Genomic DNA, 17,044 nt, shown 5'->3' on the forward strand with positions numbered 1-17,044 from the left:
TTCAAAGGTACAACCAAACAACAGATTTTCTACAGGCGAAAAAGTGTATTGTACGTACTTAACACTCAGATCCACAACTGTGTCATCGTCTACTTCCATCTTGAACAGATGTATAACTTGGTTGAATCTGCAACAGAAATTAAAAGCACATTACAAATCAGTTGCACAAGGTAGCACAAAAAAATCTCATGAATCATGGGAGCACATTAAATGGATTAAAGTAATTTATGTCCATTACCTACAACATAAAACAAATATCTTTGTTTAAACAATGGAAAATTCCAGATGGAACAATGACAATACTACGAAATGCATTATGAATGATAGTTTCTGCCTCTCCTGTCTTTGTCTGAACAGAAAAAAAGGTTGGGACAGATTAATGAATTAAATCAATCTCTCTCTCTCTCTCTCTCTCTCTCTCTCTCTCTCTCTCTCTCTCTCACACACACACACACACACACACACACACACACACACACACACACACACACACACACACTTAAATTAATCTGTGCCTGAAATGTGGTTGCATGCTGCATATTTACATATATTATTGTTGCCGTGGTCTCCCGTCTGAAGATTGGTTTGATGCAGCTCTTCATGTATCCTGTGCAACCCTCATCTCCAAATAACTACTGCAACTTACGTCCTTTTGAATCTGCTTACCATATTCGAATTTGCTTACAGTATTCATCTCTTGGTCTCTCTCTATGATTTTTACCCGCCTCACACTTGCTTCAAGTACTATGTTGGTGGTCACTTGATGTCTCAGAATGTGTCCGAATCAACTGATTCCTTCTTCTAGTCAGGTTGTGCCACAAATTTCTTTCCTACCCAGTTCTACTCAGTATCTCCTCATCAGTTACATGATCTACTCATCTAATCTTCAGCATTCTTCTGTAGCACCACATTTCAAAAGCTTCTATTCTCTTCTTATTGAGGCTGTTCACTGTGTTTCACTTCCACTCATGGCTACACTTCATACAAATACTCTCATTAAAGACTTCCCAGCACTTAAAGCTTCAGAAATGCTTTTCTTCCCATTGGCAGCCTACATTTTGTATCCACAACTCTGACCATCAGCAATTATTTTGCTTCCTCTCAGTATCACCTGATATAATTTAACTACATTGCATCATCCTTGTTTTGCTTTAGTTGATGTTTCAAGACACTATCCATTCTATTCAATTGCTCTTCCAAGTTCTTTGCTGTCTCTGACAGAATTACAATGCCATTGGAACCTCGTTATTTCCTCCCCCCAAACTTCAATTCATTCTCCAAATTTTTTTCTGATTCCTTTGCCGCTTGTTCAACATACAGACTGAATGATATTGTGGATAGGCTACAACCCTAGTTCATTCCCCTCTTGACCAATGCTTCATTTTCATGCCCCTTGACTCTTGTAACCACCATCTGGTTTTGTAGAAGTTCCAAATAGCCTTTTGCTCCCTGTACTTTACCCTTGCTACTGTCAAAATGTCAAAGACAGTATTCTAGTAACACAGACAAAAGTTTCTTTAAGTGGATAAATATTGTAGGCATAGGTTTGTCTTTCTGTAATCTATCTTCTAAGATAAGTCATAGGGACAGTATTTTCACACGTGTTCCTACATTTCTCCCCAATCCAAACTTATCTTCCCAGAGATCGGTTTCCACCACTTTTCCTATTCTTCTGTAAAGAATGTGTGTTTAATATTTTGCAACCATGACTTATTAAACTGATAGTTCAGTAATATCCGTAGCTGGCAACACCTGCTTTCTATGGAACTGAAATAATTATATTCTTCTTGAAGTCTGTGGGTATTTTGTCTCTCTCATACATCTTGCACACCTGATGGAAGAATTTTGTCATGACTGGCTCTGCCAAGGCCATCAGTTGGTCTGACGGAATGTCGCCTACTACTGGGGCCTTGTTTCGACTTTCAGTGCTCTGTCAAATTCTTCTCACAGTATCATGTCTCCCATTTCATCTCCGTCTATGTCCTCTTACATTTCTGTATTACCTGCAGGTTCATCTCCCTTGTACAGACCCTTTATGTACTCCTTCCACCTTTCAGCTTTCCCTTCTTCGCTGAGGACTGGTTTTCCATCTGAGCTCTTGATATTCATACCACTGCTTCTCTTATCTCCAAAAGCCTTTTTAATTTTCTGTAGTCAATATCTATCCCCCCCCCCCCTCCCCCAGGACATATGCTCCTAAATCCTTACATTTGTCCTCTTAACTATTCCTCCTAAGCCATTTTGCACTTCCTGTCAATATCACTTTTTAAACATTTGTATTCCCTTTTGCTTGCTTCATTTTTTTATTTTCTCCTTTCATCAGTCAATATATCTTGCATCACCCCATGATTTCTACTAAGCCCTGTCGTTTTATCTATTTTACCCTCAGCCGCCTTCACTACTTCACCTCTCAAAGATACCCCTTCATCTTCCACTGCATTCCTAATGCTCTCTCTGAAACTCTCAACAACCTCTGGTTCTTTCAACTTATTCGGATCCCATCTCCTTCATTTCCTACAGTTTTCATTGCTTCAGTTTTAATCTACAGTTCACAACCAATAAATTGTGGCTGAAGTCCACATCTGCACCTGGAAATGTCTTAAAATTTAAAATCTTTTTCCTAAATCTGTGTCTTGCAATCTTACAATTCTAACCAATACTGATTCATCAATAAAGGAAGTCCAAAATCACTGAAAAATGTACAATGAACTTCCATAATGTTGCGATTATTGTTATGAACAGTGTACATAAAAATAACTTCATTACATTATTTGAAATTCCCACTAAATATGGCAAAATCAAGCCTGTTCAAGGAATATTTGATGGGACACCTGTAATAGGGAATTGTAACTTAAATAAAATAACTATGTCACTGAAAAATAGCAGTGAGAAGAGGTGAGGTGCGGGTGGGGCAGTATTGCCAGTATTCAGCTAGCCATAACTGGTGGATCTGCAACTACAAAACAAGCAACACTACGAACACAGTACTCAAGTAAGAACTATAATTTACTGGCAGCTGGTCCTTACCACTTGATTTGCTGGAATGCCATTCACAAATTCATTTTAACTGATGAATTAGAGCCATGTGTTAGAAATGTTGCTGTCACATACCAGTATTCTTGGACACACTTGGTGGTGTAAATAAACAATGGAAAAAAGTTAGAATTATTTTGGGTAACCTGACATTTTAATTTCACAGAGCGGGCGTATGATTAGTGAAACAGAACAATTCAAATTTCTAGGCATACAAATAAATAGTAAGCTGTCATGGAAAGCCCACATTTTTTGAAGTGTTGGTCTAATTTAGTGATATATGTAATGCTTCGCTGGCACAGGGAACTCTTCCAGACAGATTGAAATATGCAATTGTCAAACCTCTTCATAAGAAAGGGAACAAGAGTGACTTCAATAATTATAGACCAATCTAATTGATGACTTCATTTTCTAAAATATTCAAAAAAAGTTATTTATTCAAGACTGGTCTCACATTTAAGTGAAAATAATTTACTCAGCATGTCACAGTTTGAATTAAGGAAGGGTTCCCCGACTGAGAATGCTATCTAAATATTTACCCATCAAATAGTACAAGCCCTAAATAACAAATTATCACCAGTTGGTTTTTTTTTTGTGATCTTTCCAAGGCATTTGACTGTGTGGATCATGTCACACTCTTAGAAAAACTCAGATTTTATGAAATTGAAGACTATACACACAACTGGTCTGAATCATACTTAATGAACAGAAAGCAAAAAGTTGTGCTGAATAACACAAATAATGTTGGGAGAGTGGTAAATTCTAGTGAATGGGGAGTTATCACAAAGGGGGTCCCACAGGGTTCAATTTTGGGTCCTCTGCTGTTCCTTAATCATGTGAATGACCTCTCACTTAACGTTCAGCAAGCAGAACTAGTACTTTTTGCAGATGACACGAGTGTTATAATAAATCCCATTCCAGAAAAAGCAGCTGAAGATATTGTTAAGGACATCTCTCAAAGAATTATTAAGTGGCTCTCAGAAAATGGACTCTCCCTTGATTTTGAAAAAACTCACTATATCCAATTCTGCACACCAAACAGAGTCATACTGACAATTGACATAGCATATGAACAGGGCTCAGTTAACAGGGTGGATTTCTCCAAATGTATGGGTGTTCTGATGACAACTTAAACTGGAAGAAGCATATTACTGAGCTTCTCAAACAATTACATTCAGCTTCTTTCGCTCTTTGTATAATCGCTAGTCTTCGTAATAAACTAATCAGCCTCCTAAAGTACTTTGCACATTCCACTCAATAATGTCACATGGAATAGTTTTCTGGAGTAACTCACCACTTAGCCATAAAGTATTGATTTCACAAAAGAGCAGTGAGAATAATTAGTGGCACCTATTCAAGGAGTTAGATATTTTAACTGCACCATCAGAGTACCTATACTCGCTAACAAAATTCATTATAAATAACCCATCTCTATTCGCGAAGAACAGTGACGTTCAAACGTACAACACTAGAGGTAAAAATGACTTTTCCCATCCATTATTGAAGCTGTCAGTTTATCAAAAAGGAGTACATTATTCAGCAACAAAAATCTTTGATCATTTGCCCAACAACATAAAATATCTAGCAGGTAGCAGGCCAAGTTTTAAATTTACTTAAAATCATTTCTTTTGGACAACTCTTATTCATAGTTGCTTGTGAAGAACTAAAAATTTCAGTAATATTAATATATTGTAATCTGACTTGTTCCAGACATATCGATAAAATAACTGTGAAAATGATCTACAGAACATGACATAACTAAACTAACTAAACCATTTGACATGACACTTTAAAGTAGAGATGTGGTTACCATATTATACCAAATGGTGCATCAAACAAAGTTTATTTTCACATACAGCCTAAATTTCATAGGTAATCAATATACAGTCAGAGTCAGGATACGAAACTTTCACGAACACAGAAACCAGAAAAACATATTAAGTTTAACGATAAAATTGCAACTATTCACCACTATAGAATACATGAAGAATGCCCTGAGAGAGGTATGTTTCTCAGACTTCACATAACATTCTGTTGAAGTAAAATGCAAAATAGAACTTTTGGTATGTATTCATTCCTTACCTTATCTAAAAGAACCCTCAACAATTTGACAAAAAGAATGAAATCTGGACACCTTTTTTTCATAAGTGTCCAAAAATCTATCCCTTATTTTAAAGCCAAGATGATCATTATTGGACATCTTTTTTATTTGCCTGATGTCTATTGCTCTACATACACTTATACTGCATTCTTGTTGTTTAAAGCTATGGTCTCTGGCCATTATTCTCAAATGTTTTATATCTTTAAGCCTGAAATTATGCCAATATTTCATTTTTAGATTTATCTTTTCATAACCTTATCTGATTAGGTGTAAATTGAATACTTTTCTTTGCATATGACGTTCTAAATGTTGTACACGAAGCCATCAGATCACAAAGTAGTATTTTTGATTGGTTCAGAACTTCAGGAAGTTGACCACACAAATATGGAATGGATGGGCAGCTGCTTTTATCTTTTTTTTCTACATAAAAAATTATTTTATTGTGTAATCATTCAGATCCAACACATTAAAGTGCGTCTATTGGACATTTGGTGTTCTTCCATGACTTAAGTTCTCCACTGAACTTTCGAGTTATTTGGAGACAGCATCTAGGTAACCTAATGGTTACTGGGGGCTTGTTTTATCTCCACTGAATGACACAGAAGTTTTTTTAAAAAAGCTTTAATATCTGTACGAAGATATGTTAAATGTTTTTCTAATGCCAATGTAGCATGATGGTGAGGTATAATTCTCGATACATTACACTAAATGAGAGAGAGAGAGAGAGAGAGAGAGAGAGAGAGAGAGAGATCATTTTTGCTTTACTCAAACCTCTGGGGAACTAAGGATTTCCCATTTATGAAACATGTGCAACAGTTAATTGTAAGTTTACACCCAACATACCACAGAAGTTTCATGTTTGTGAACCTGGTCCTGTAACTTTTCATGTTCACCTTTGCTTACATTCATTTCCAATTCTTTACATTTACAATGACACAAAATTAATTGCTAATCAAGAACTAGCATTCTGTTTCATCAAGTCTCCTCCTTGAATACTATTCAGTGTCGCTCCCCCTTAATGCGTTATGCTTAGCATTTCCATTTCCTTGAATGCTTCTATATATATATATATATATATATATATATATATATATATATATATATATATATATATATCAGTCTCCATTTTACTTGTAAACCTATTGAACAATTCTTCTTATGCTCATTGCTTAATTACATCAGCACCATTTCTTACTATTTTTGGCTCTACAGTATGCAGCTTTTTATTATAAAACTTGCTTATCACATACAACTTGGCTGACTTCTTTATAAAGATTTCTTTTTGTAATACACAGAATATACACAGAATAAGATGCACATCAACAAAAGCAAAACAAGGATAATGGAACGTAGTCGAATTAAGTCGGGTGATGTTGAGGGAATTAGATTAGGAAATGAGACACTTAAAGTAGTTTTACTATTTGGGGGGCAAAATAACTGATGACAGTCAAAGTAGAGAGGATATAAAATGTAGACTGGCAATGGCAAGGAAAGCTTTGCTGAAGAAGAGAAATTTGTTAACATCGAGTATAGATTTAAGTGTAGCCATGTATGGAAGTGAAACATGGACGATAAATAGTTTGGACAAGAAGAGAATAGAAGCTTACGAAATATGGTGCTACAGAAGAATGCTCAAGAATAGATTGGTAGATCACATAACTAATGAGGAGGTATTGAATAGAATTGGGGAGAAGAGGAATGGTGGCACAACTTGAAAGATGAAGGGACCACTTAGTAGGACATGTTCTGAGGCATCGACGGATCACAAATTTAGCATTGGAGGGCAGCATGGAGGGTAAAAATCGTAGAGGGAGACCAAGAGATGAATACACTAAACAGATTCAGAAGGACGTAGGTTGCAGTAGGTACTGGGGGATGCAGAAGCTTGCACAGGACAGGGTAGCATGGAGAGCTGCATCAAACCAGTCTCAGGACTGAAGACCACAACAGCAACAATACATTTCATGCAGATAGAAGAAAAGAATTCCATGTAAAATTCTAATAATGAATATCTTCAAAAGTGTCACACTGGCAAGCAATACACAACTTACTCTGTTAATGCAACCTTGTGAAATGCCATGACAGTGCATCAGCCTAAGACCACTACAGAAATATTACACACCTCCATTATCTGATGCAAAAGCTTGGGATTATGTGGAAAGATTGATTTTTTTACAACATATATTGCAGTAAAATTGTTCAGGTTGCATCATCACTGATTTCAAGTGCCATCCTTGTGCTGGCAGAGTTCTTTAAATTGTCCCGAACTATGACAAACATATGATAACAATATGGCAAGGAAAGTTCCAACAGAATGTAAATAATTTAGGAGTAAATAAGACCAGTGAGCAAACAGTCAAAATGGTGAGCTGTCGACAGGCACACAAAAGGAAGTGTGTGCACCTGTCAATGGACAGACGTTTCTGCTATTCAGCGAGTGGTTCACATGAATGCACCCAGCAAAGAGTTAGTTTACGTGCAGTTTTCAAGTGGTGTGGTGTATACGCATAACCCATTATCGGGCACAATCAACAGCATATGCAACCCACATCTACAGGCCATTGCTGTTGACCAAATTTTAAATGAGGCACAGCTGAAGCCAATATGACAGCTATATAGTGACATGTGACCAACACCACATAACAAGTAATTTTAATGGAAGTGTAATTGCTTCATTTTTAAAAAGTGGAAGAATGTAATCCATGGATTACATCTCAATTTCATAATATCCTAACATCTGCAATATCTTTGTCATTTTAACAACTGAACTTTTTCAACAAATCAAAGTCTATATCAAAAGTAGGCATTTCCATATTAAGTGCATCCACTATTGATACACAAAATAATAACTTTTTCCTGTCCATTGATAACACATTCCTAAAGTAAACACAATTATTGTTTTACACGGTTCTTTTTCCATGCATATTAGATAATATTAAGATTTTTATGATCATACACACCAACAAATAAGAAACATATTTTGAGGTGTCACCAATAAGCATTTACACACTGAAAATGTCACCGTCAAGTATTATATTACATATGGATCATTTCCTGGAACAAAATGGGACATATCCATTACATTTTAACAAGTTTCAAATTGACAAACTGCCTATTGGCTTCTGTCTCGGGTTCTTCAGCCGATGTTCATCTAATGATTTTACTATTGGCGGACAGTAAAATCATTAGATGAACGTTGGCCGAAGAACCCGAGACAAAAGCCAATAGGCAGTTTGTCAACAAGTGGCCATGAAAGCCTTAACAATTTTGTATGTTTCAAATTATAAAATTTGATCTACATTTTAACAGGAGGCCTTTTGTTGGCAATAAAATGATATAAGCCAAAATGTAATTCTAATAATATAAAATAACGGAATTGTCATGTAGTATGTGTAAAAGAAAAATCGGACTTGTAATTAGAACAGAACTCACAACCAGATATAAAATCCATCTGTGGTAACACAGTATAAAAATTCCATTATATTACACCCAACTGAATTAGGAAACTTCTTATGCTTGATAAGCACTCAGCAGTCCAATCAGCATCAATGCTTTTTTTTTATTCCCATCTGTTATTTTAAAATTAAAATTATTTCATCAAATGATAAGACAGAGCTTTCATTGTGATGGGACTACTAAAAGAAAAATTCATTTTAATCTGTTTATTTCGAGAATGTTGGCTATACAAATTTTAAATTTTAACAAAAATATGGCAGCTTCCTACTAACTATTGATGACCAAGATAGAGAATGTAAACATTTGTTGACAGGAATATCAAGAATTTGAAGAATCTTAGACCTTGGCCCAAGCATTATTGTTGCTTCAAAACCTGTATTTGTTATCTCTACTGCTCTTTCCAAAGAAGTTAACTTGCTCATCAATATCTACAGCTAATATCTGTCATATAAGCACTCAATCGACTTCTCGGTTGCTAAGTTAACAAAACCACAGGAATCTACAGGAATATCCTACTTTTCATCACCCATTTGACCAATGGCTTCATTATTTAGAGCGTAGTCAGAAATCACTGTTGCAATTTTCTGAGAAAGTGAGTTAAAATCAATTAAGTATCTTTGGTGATGGACTGCTCTTTATAAATTACTGTGTAGGGGAAATGGCATCACTGTAGTGTACAGAGTGAGTCCCAGGTTCTGCATGGATATCATAAGAAGACTTACATTATTCAATTTGATCCTTTGGACGGAAGTCACCAGAATGTATTTATCTTTCTTTGGCAGTTTCATAAAAAGACAATCTATTTCTACTCTGATATTTTCCACCCAAAACTAAATGTCGTACCTTATATTTGCAAACTGTCAGCAAATAGTCATATATACATATGAATGTGTAATGTGAATAAGAATGTAAAATGAACCCTTCCACATCATTATGATTAACTGTGCAAATGGTCCATGAACATGATACTAACCAACATTTGTTTCAGTTCACCATCAACTCCTTCAACAATGCCTTTCCTATGAATTTACTACCATGGTGCATTAGGCTAATATTATAAAGAATGTAATCATGTTAACCATACTATGCCTACTCCTAACTGCAAAAATATTAAAAAGTTTCATGATGGTGATTATTTGCGTTTTTTATGATTTTTCCCAGTATCTTACTTATGAGAAATACTTCCACTGAAAAGTTAATCACAGTTTAGTTTGAAATATGTGTCTTCTGAAACAGTTTCTCAAAAAATTGCATCATGTTAGTTAGCTTCATGTCCCATGGATCATTTGCACAATAAACTAAAATGATGTGCAACGACTCATTTTGCATTCACACCACAAATCAATTTGTAATTTTACTACAAAACTACCACTCTCTCAGAAGTTAGTGAAAGTAACCATTTTCTATTTTCTGTGTGCCATGCATCACTCTGTGTTGGTAAGTAGTTGCATTTCCCTTATTTTACATATTTATACAGAATAGACAACTTTAAATGCTACAAATTTCCTGTGAGTTTGCTTTCACTTTTGGTGCAATGATCCAGATAATGAAAATATATGTTTGAATTCTAGGATCTTTATATTTACGCAATTCCAACATTATTTGGATTTTAACAAGATAGTCTACTTATTATGCTCGCAAAAGATGGTAAATCAGCACTTCATTCAGAGAAACTTATTTTATGATTATTGTTCATTCTTTAATTAGCATAAAAATTCTGAACCCTTCATAGCAAGCATTTGTTAGAAAACAAAGTGGCAACTGATATCAAAAAAAGTGCAGGTTGCAGTGTGAAGAGAATAAGTTAAACAGGGCATGACATGTGAAGCGCCCGCGCACGCGCACACACACACACACACACACACACACACACACACACACACACACACACACACACACACACACACACACACACACACGCGCACACACACACACGCACACTGATCAGAATGAAAGCAGCTCTAGGATAATAGGAGTTTCAACTCGGTCTTTCCTTTATGAATCACAAAATAAATATAACAGTTAAAAAGAGTGTGTCACACGTCTGTTATGATACTTTTATAAGGAAAGCTACTGCCATTATTTGGTATGCCACTTCAGCAATGTGTCATTTACGTCTGAACTGCACTCAATGTCATGGCACAAAGTATGTTTGCTTATTCCAAGAATGTCTGTCATGCATCTATTAAAGATCGAAATATTTATTAGTTTAATGCAAGGTTCGTGTTTTTCAACTAAAACACCAGTCTCGACTTTCTGAAACAGCTTTCAAGAAAAATCTGTGTTTATGAAAACTGTCTTAACATTATTTTGCAGCAGACATACACAAAATCACAAGACAAAACTTTACACCTATCTTTTCGTGAAGAGTTTTAACTAAAGATTCCCCACAATTAAGCACCCTTGACCAGCAACATCGTGCTCTATGAAGTGAAAAGTATAGATATCATCAAAAACTGCAGACTGCAATCATCCAATTGAAACCAGCACGCAGTGTGAAAAAAATGGACAATATAAAGATACAAAGGCAATGAAGGAAAACAATATTCTGAAAGTCAAAATTGGCATTCTCTGTCATTGCAGTGGACATATTTTAATGAAGAGCCATTACGCATTCAAAAACTAAAACTGGCAACAGTTTGATTTCTTAATTCTTTCAACGTATAATCTATATCTGTTCCAGTGCAACAATAATTTGCATGTCTCCAAAACTGATTAAATTTGCATATCTACTTTTGCACAACAAAAAAATGTACAGAAAAGCTAATATACTACTAAACAATATATTACTACATTCTTCGCACTTTCTCCACCATAATCGAAGAGTGGTAGTGGGGGAGGAATTAATAACAGAACAAACTACCCCCCTCCCAAATTTAACTTTTTTATACCACACACGACGACACAATGAACCACTTGATAGTATATGCACATATATATTGAAATTATTCACAGTGTTATGGACTTTCTTCAGTCACCGTGATACTTTTTTACTGTAACCCTACCACATAGTTCCATTAACAGGCATGGGAGCCAAGTGCAATAACATCTCGGTCAAGTAATATGTTAGTTTATGTGTGACTTATTTTGAGCCACTGATGATCACAAGGCATCAGTGGCATACCTAAGAATTTAACTCTACTGAATATACAATACCAAATTAACCAAACAATGGAAAATCCGGGATGGAATGTAACAATATTAGAGAAGGAAAGTTGCTATTCACCATATAGCAAATATGCTATATTGCGACTCAGCATCTCTGCTTTACGATGAGTAGCAACTTTCCTCCTCTAATACAAAGTAAACTAATTTCAGGTGATTTGCCAGTAGCAAAGATCTTCCTCGAAGCCTTGGCTCATAGAGATGACTTTTGTCAGCTTGGTGCAAGAATATACGCATGTATCATCTGAAAAGTGTTGCAGAAAAAGAAATGCAAGAAGCAACACTAACACTGTGACCAATTGGTCTTGTATAATAAAATTAACTAACTGAACTGTCAGTTGGTGCTTGGCAGAACAGAACAACAACAATGCAGTACCATCAATATGCTGAACTATGAATCTAAGTAAATATTCATGTACAAACAAACTCTTTTGCTTATAGTTGTGTTAATTTTTTTAACCCACATTTATTTCTATTTTTATGTGAAAAACATCTGTGGTGAGAGTTCATAAATTTTACATGTACTGGCAGCTTTCATGATGTCTCTTCATAGATGTCAAAGATAAAACAACTGACATTATGCAAATGAAAGCTTCTTCAATCAAAATATAGCTGATCACATGGCACAAATGTTCACAGCTGGTCAAATAAATACTGAGGTGTATAATAATGCTATCTAGATAGAACAAATTCCAATAATCTTAATAAAGTGTTACTTTCAACCTTCGGCTGCATGCAGAGAAAACACAGAAGTCACCAGGACATGTAAAGTTATCTAAACCTATTGAAGATCTCTTTCACGTATGAGGTAAAACATTACACTAAAAAATTTTGACACTCAAAAAGGATTTCACTGATGTCAACAGAACAAAATATGAATGAAGAGAATCATTTCAGAGACTGACTGTCTACAGAGGAAGATAAGTGCCTTCAGAAATAATTCCACAAACATAGTTCAATCTACAAATATTTGGTAAGACAATATTATGATAAGGATGGATTGCTACTCAGCATACAATGGAGATGTTAGATGTTGAGTTGCAGACAGGCTCAACAAAAATAAAGCTAGATACATGTGAGCTTTCATCCCAAAGACCTTCTTTTAATATGGAAAACACACACATTCACACAAGATCACCTCGCACACATACGACCAAGAAAGAGTCCCTCGACAGTGTTCATTGTGTGTGTGTGTGTGTGTGTGTGTGTGTGTGTGTGTGTGTGTGTGAGTGAGTGAGTGAGAGAGAGATTTCTACATTAAAAGAGGGTATTTTGGCTGATGAAAAGTGACATTTTCACAGTCTTTTTGTTGAGCCTGTCTGCAACTCAACATCTGCTCTATATGGTGAGTAGCAATCTGTAATTTCCATAATACTGTCATTATCCCATCCTGGATTTTCCATTGTCTGATCTTTGGTAAGAGTTATGTATAACCTCCCTTACATTTTTCCAAGCAATTGTAAGATGCATAAAACTACTTTATGAAGCTGTAAAATATGTAAAACAACTACTATTTGCTGAAAGATTAAAAATAGGCTCAACTATATAATACTATATGATTCAGAACACAACAGTACTGGACATTGGATCAAAACTGTGACTTTTGAGAAAGTATTTAGAAATCTTCCATACACCAAATATTTTGGTCTCGTATCCATAAGACCCACGAGGAAATAAAAGTGGTCCTCGTATGGGGTATACTTGAGAGCAACTTCTGCTTTACCGATATGCCTAACGATAGACATCTTTCAATTCCAAAAGTACAATACAGGAATAAAATTACTAGAATCACTTTTCAATTTGAGTAAAGACAATGTCTACTATCCGGTTACACTAATATATGATACTAGCTTAACCATTTTCTGAACAAGCAGCAGAAAACTATAGTTGACAGGCACACCATTTACTAAAACAATGCTGTTTACTATGCATAATTACAATGCACCTAAAACATCAAATAGTCCACATTACATGCTTATAAATGCAGACAATCAGTCAACTTAAATGGCAGGTAGCTCATATGTTCATGGCGGAGGTGAAGTGGTTCCTATTCTGGATTTCTGTCATAGATTATGCAACCTGGATTTACTGAGCTAGAAATGAGATACCACAGTAGAAAATCTAGTTTCGTCAAAAAGAACACATTTTGTTATTTAGAATCCAACAACTGTTCAGTATGGCAGTGTAGTATTCAACAGTGCCCTTTATTTTATGATTAAGAAATATGCACAATCAAGAACTCTATAATACTGTCAAATACAAGGTAGACGCAATTTTCCCCCAATTGAAGTGTGTTTTACATACAATGTGAAACCACCTGAAGAAATGATCATATAGACTATTCTACATGGAATACAGACTAGCCTATCAGCAAATGCTCTATACTCATACTCTTACGAGGTCACCAACAGGGCCAGTGTAAGTTATACTAAATAAACAAATTATTAGTTTTGTTTTATTGTCAGTTTACCTTTTCAATTGTGTTTAGAAGCTATAAAACATATTAGGATTATCAGTGGCATTTGTGAACCAGCATACTAGAGGAAAACAGCTAATGAAACACAGAAAGTGATGATGTAAACCTATTAGCTTAATATACTTGTCCTATTCCACATGTTCATAGATCAAGCCAGAGCAAGTTTTTCCTACTGAATAGACGATCCTTCAACTCTTGTGTGCTTTTACTTCCTTAACAACCATTTTAACTACATTTATTATTATTACTGTTGTCTCACTTGTATGGAACTGGATAGTAGTTTACCATTAATTAAGGCTGGCACAATTTCCTAAAAAACAAACTTTTGCAGAAGAATATCTAGGCCTAGTTGTATTAACTATTGTTATATTAATGAGAAAACTGATAAACAATTAAAATTTCAAGACCAAACTGTTGTTTGAATGAAAATAACCATGAAAATAATGTTGGCATAATTATCCACTAAAATCCAAGAATATGGGCCTACAACAAAAGCTGAAGCCTATAGGAACATTACGAGTAAGCACCCACTCCAACAAAAAAAAATTGATACAACATCCAAATAACCGAAATAACCAGTTAGTGTTCCTGCTGCATGTTGTCTATAAACTACCAATACTACACAATTCCATGACTGAAAACATTACATTCAATGTATACCTACATTATAAAAGATGCGAACGATTTTAGAAAGGCAGCATCTGATCGTATAGTCATCTAACATAGCATAAACCCAAATAGAAATGTTAATAAGAGCCCTGCAGGTGTAAGGTCACAGCTGAAAAATAAGTTACCACGAATAGGCCCAAATAGAAACAGTAATACCGAGTCTATTCATACGGTGATGATATTTAGATCCTGGACTTCATATTTACCGTTATTCAGATTCAATATTAGTACCACTGGTACGAATAATGAAAAACTATGAGTGAAAAACTAGGCAGCTACGAGCAGTTCTCTATAGAGCACTTAGCTGTGGTTACACATAACCTATAAATTCTGTTACACTGCAAATTACTACGCTCAGTGAATTAGTCTAACTTCTGCTATATTTCGTCACTCGAAACATTAATATGAGCTTGTACTGTTAAACGACTCCACCAACATATTATGAACGGTGTGTTTTACTGTTACAGAACCATCTCGTCGACAGCAGTAATTACTTACGTTTTGAACTGTCAGTCTAAAAGAAATATACCACGATACCGATGTACGGTGCATATACACACAAATTCCGTAACTGCATTTTGACAATTTTTGGTTCACTTAACTGACGCCACAACAAATATCCTACTACAGTTGAATCCTACTTTAAGACACGTTAAAATAATTGTATAAATCACCTCACTCTAGTGCGATGAACTAGACTACATATTAGTGCAAACAGTAATCAAATGTATTATATTTTTCACGAAACTAAATGACACTACCAGATAAGCACTGCTCACCGATTGCCGATACACACAGCTTCAGTTTACAAACAAGAAATACTACGCATGCTTGTTCTGACATAAACGTTTCGTCACATAACAGTATTTCTGTACCAAATGTTGAAGGACTCCATTGTACACTTGAGACAGCGAGCTGCGTCCGCGGAGGCAATGTTCACTTACCACTAATTAATAAATTTTCACAACACCGTTCAGCGCTTTACGGTCGCAGTTTTTGATCTACACTCACACAGGCATTTCCTTAGACACCCTACACACAATATTTCTACCAAATGTTGCACATACCTGGCGGTCAATCAAGGACGTTCCAAATTTGTTAACTGCTGACAAATCGATTTCAAAAGTACCGACAAGGTGTTAATTATTCCGAATACTGCATGTCGCTTGCCACATTAAAAACGCAAAACTTCCACACATTCACCACATCTGATGATGAGATTTCTTCTGATAACACTTCACATTCTCGAAAACTTTTAAATACTACGAAAAAATTAACTCATCCCCGCAAAAATTAACCACTGATCCAATATGGCGTTGTCTCTACTTGTGTGCTACGGGGCTTCCTTGTGTACTACACGGATTCCGTAAACAAGTTGACATAAACAAATGCACGTGGAGTAATTCGTAATCTATCACTGCATGACAGTGTACTTTACACCTTTTATAAGTATTGATACTCCGTACTGTCCACAAACCAACACAATGTGAGAACTGACGAACTGCAAACACGCATCCTGTGTACTGTTACTTGTCACGGCGGAATGACCGCTGGGAGGTATGTCAGTCGCCTGCCGGACCAAAGAGAATTAAATAGCCGACCCAACCCACGAATTCTGCCGAGCCGGACAAAGAGCACCTCGTCATGACGCCACGACGCGAACGAATCCTAGACTTTTTCGCATTCATATGAGGAAACTAACTGGACTAGTGCAAATGCGAACTTCCTCGGGCGTTGTTAGTTCGTTACAAGTTCTCTCATCAAATAGAATCAGTGAAACCTCAGGTATACACAGCTGTTTTCGAAGTAAAACCTCCGCGTCTCATTTCAGTGCGTGTTGTATACAATGACAATTCTCGCTGCGACACCAGCATCACTCAAGATACTGTATGTCAAATATAATCAAAAAATGAGAAAACTTGTTCAATAGGTACCCGATTATCTTTTGACAACTGCATTGCTCCCGGTGCAATTACGATTTCGAAATAGTCTTAATCACGGTTCCCAATTTTCAGAAAACTGTTTTATATGCATTAGATAAATTGTTAATAGACAATATCCCTAAAACGTTACTAGCTTGCCATTATCTCCACCCAGTGAAAGGACATACATGAATAACCATAGCTGAGAAAAGTTGTATCGCT

General features: G+C 35.7%; 1 protein-coding gene across 6 annotated transcripts in view; it reads right to left on the minus strand.

The window, feature by feature from the left end:
• LOC126272259 (transcriptional repressor p66-alpha-like) overlaps positions 1-16,603 on the minus strand; it is an 87,860-nt gene extending 71,257 nt beyond the window's left edge. The window contains exons 1-2 of one of the 6 annotated variants that reach the window (XM_049974989.1): positions 15,968-16,603; positions 59-127 (exon numbers count right to left, since the gene is read on the minus strand). In XM_049974989.1, coding sequence (XP_049830946.1) covers positions 59-99 — 41 coding nt within the window. In that variant the 5' untranslated portion in view covers positions 100-127; positions 15,968-16,603. Of the gene's footprint in view, positions 1-58; positions 128-15,679 lie in introns of all 6 variants that reach the window. The other 5 variants (XM_049974985.1, XM_049974990.1, XM_049974988.1 and 2 more) reach the window with 5 other exon arrangements.
• Positions 16,604-17,044: the final 441 nt, after the last annotated feature.

Source organism: Schistocerca gregaria, chromosome 5 (assembly GCF_023897955.1).
Source record: "Schistocerca gregaria isolate iqSchGreg1 chromosome 5, iqSchGreg1.2, whole genome shotgun sequence".
NCBI lineage: Eukaryota > Metazoa > Arthropoda > Insecta > Orthoptera > Acrididae > Schistocerca > Schistocerca gregaria.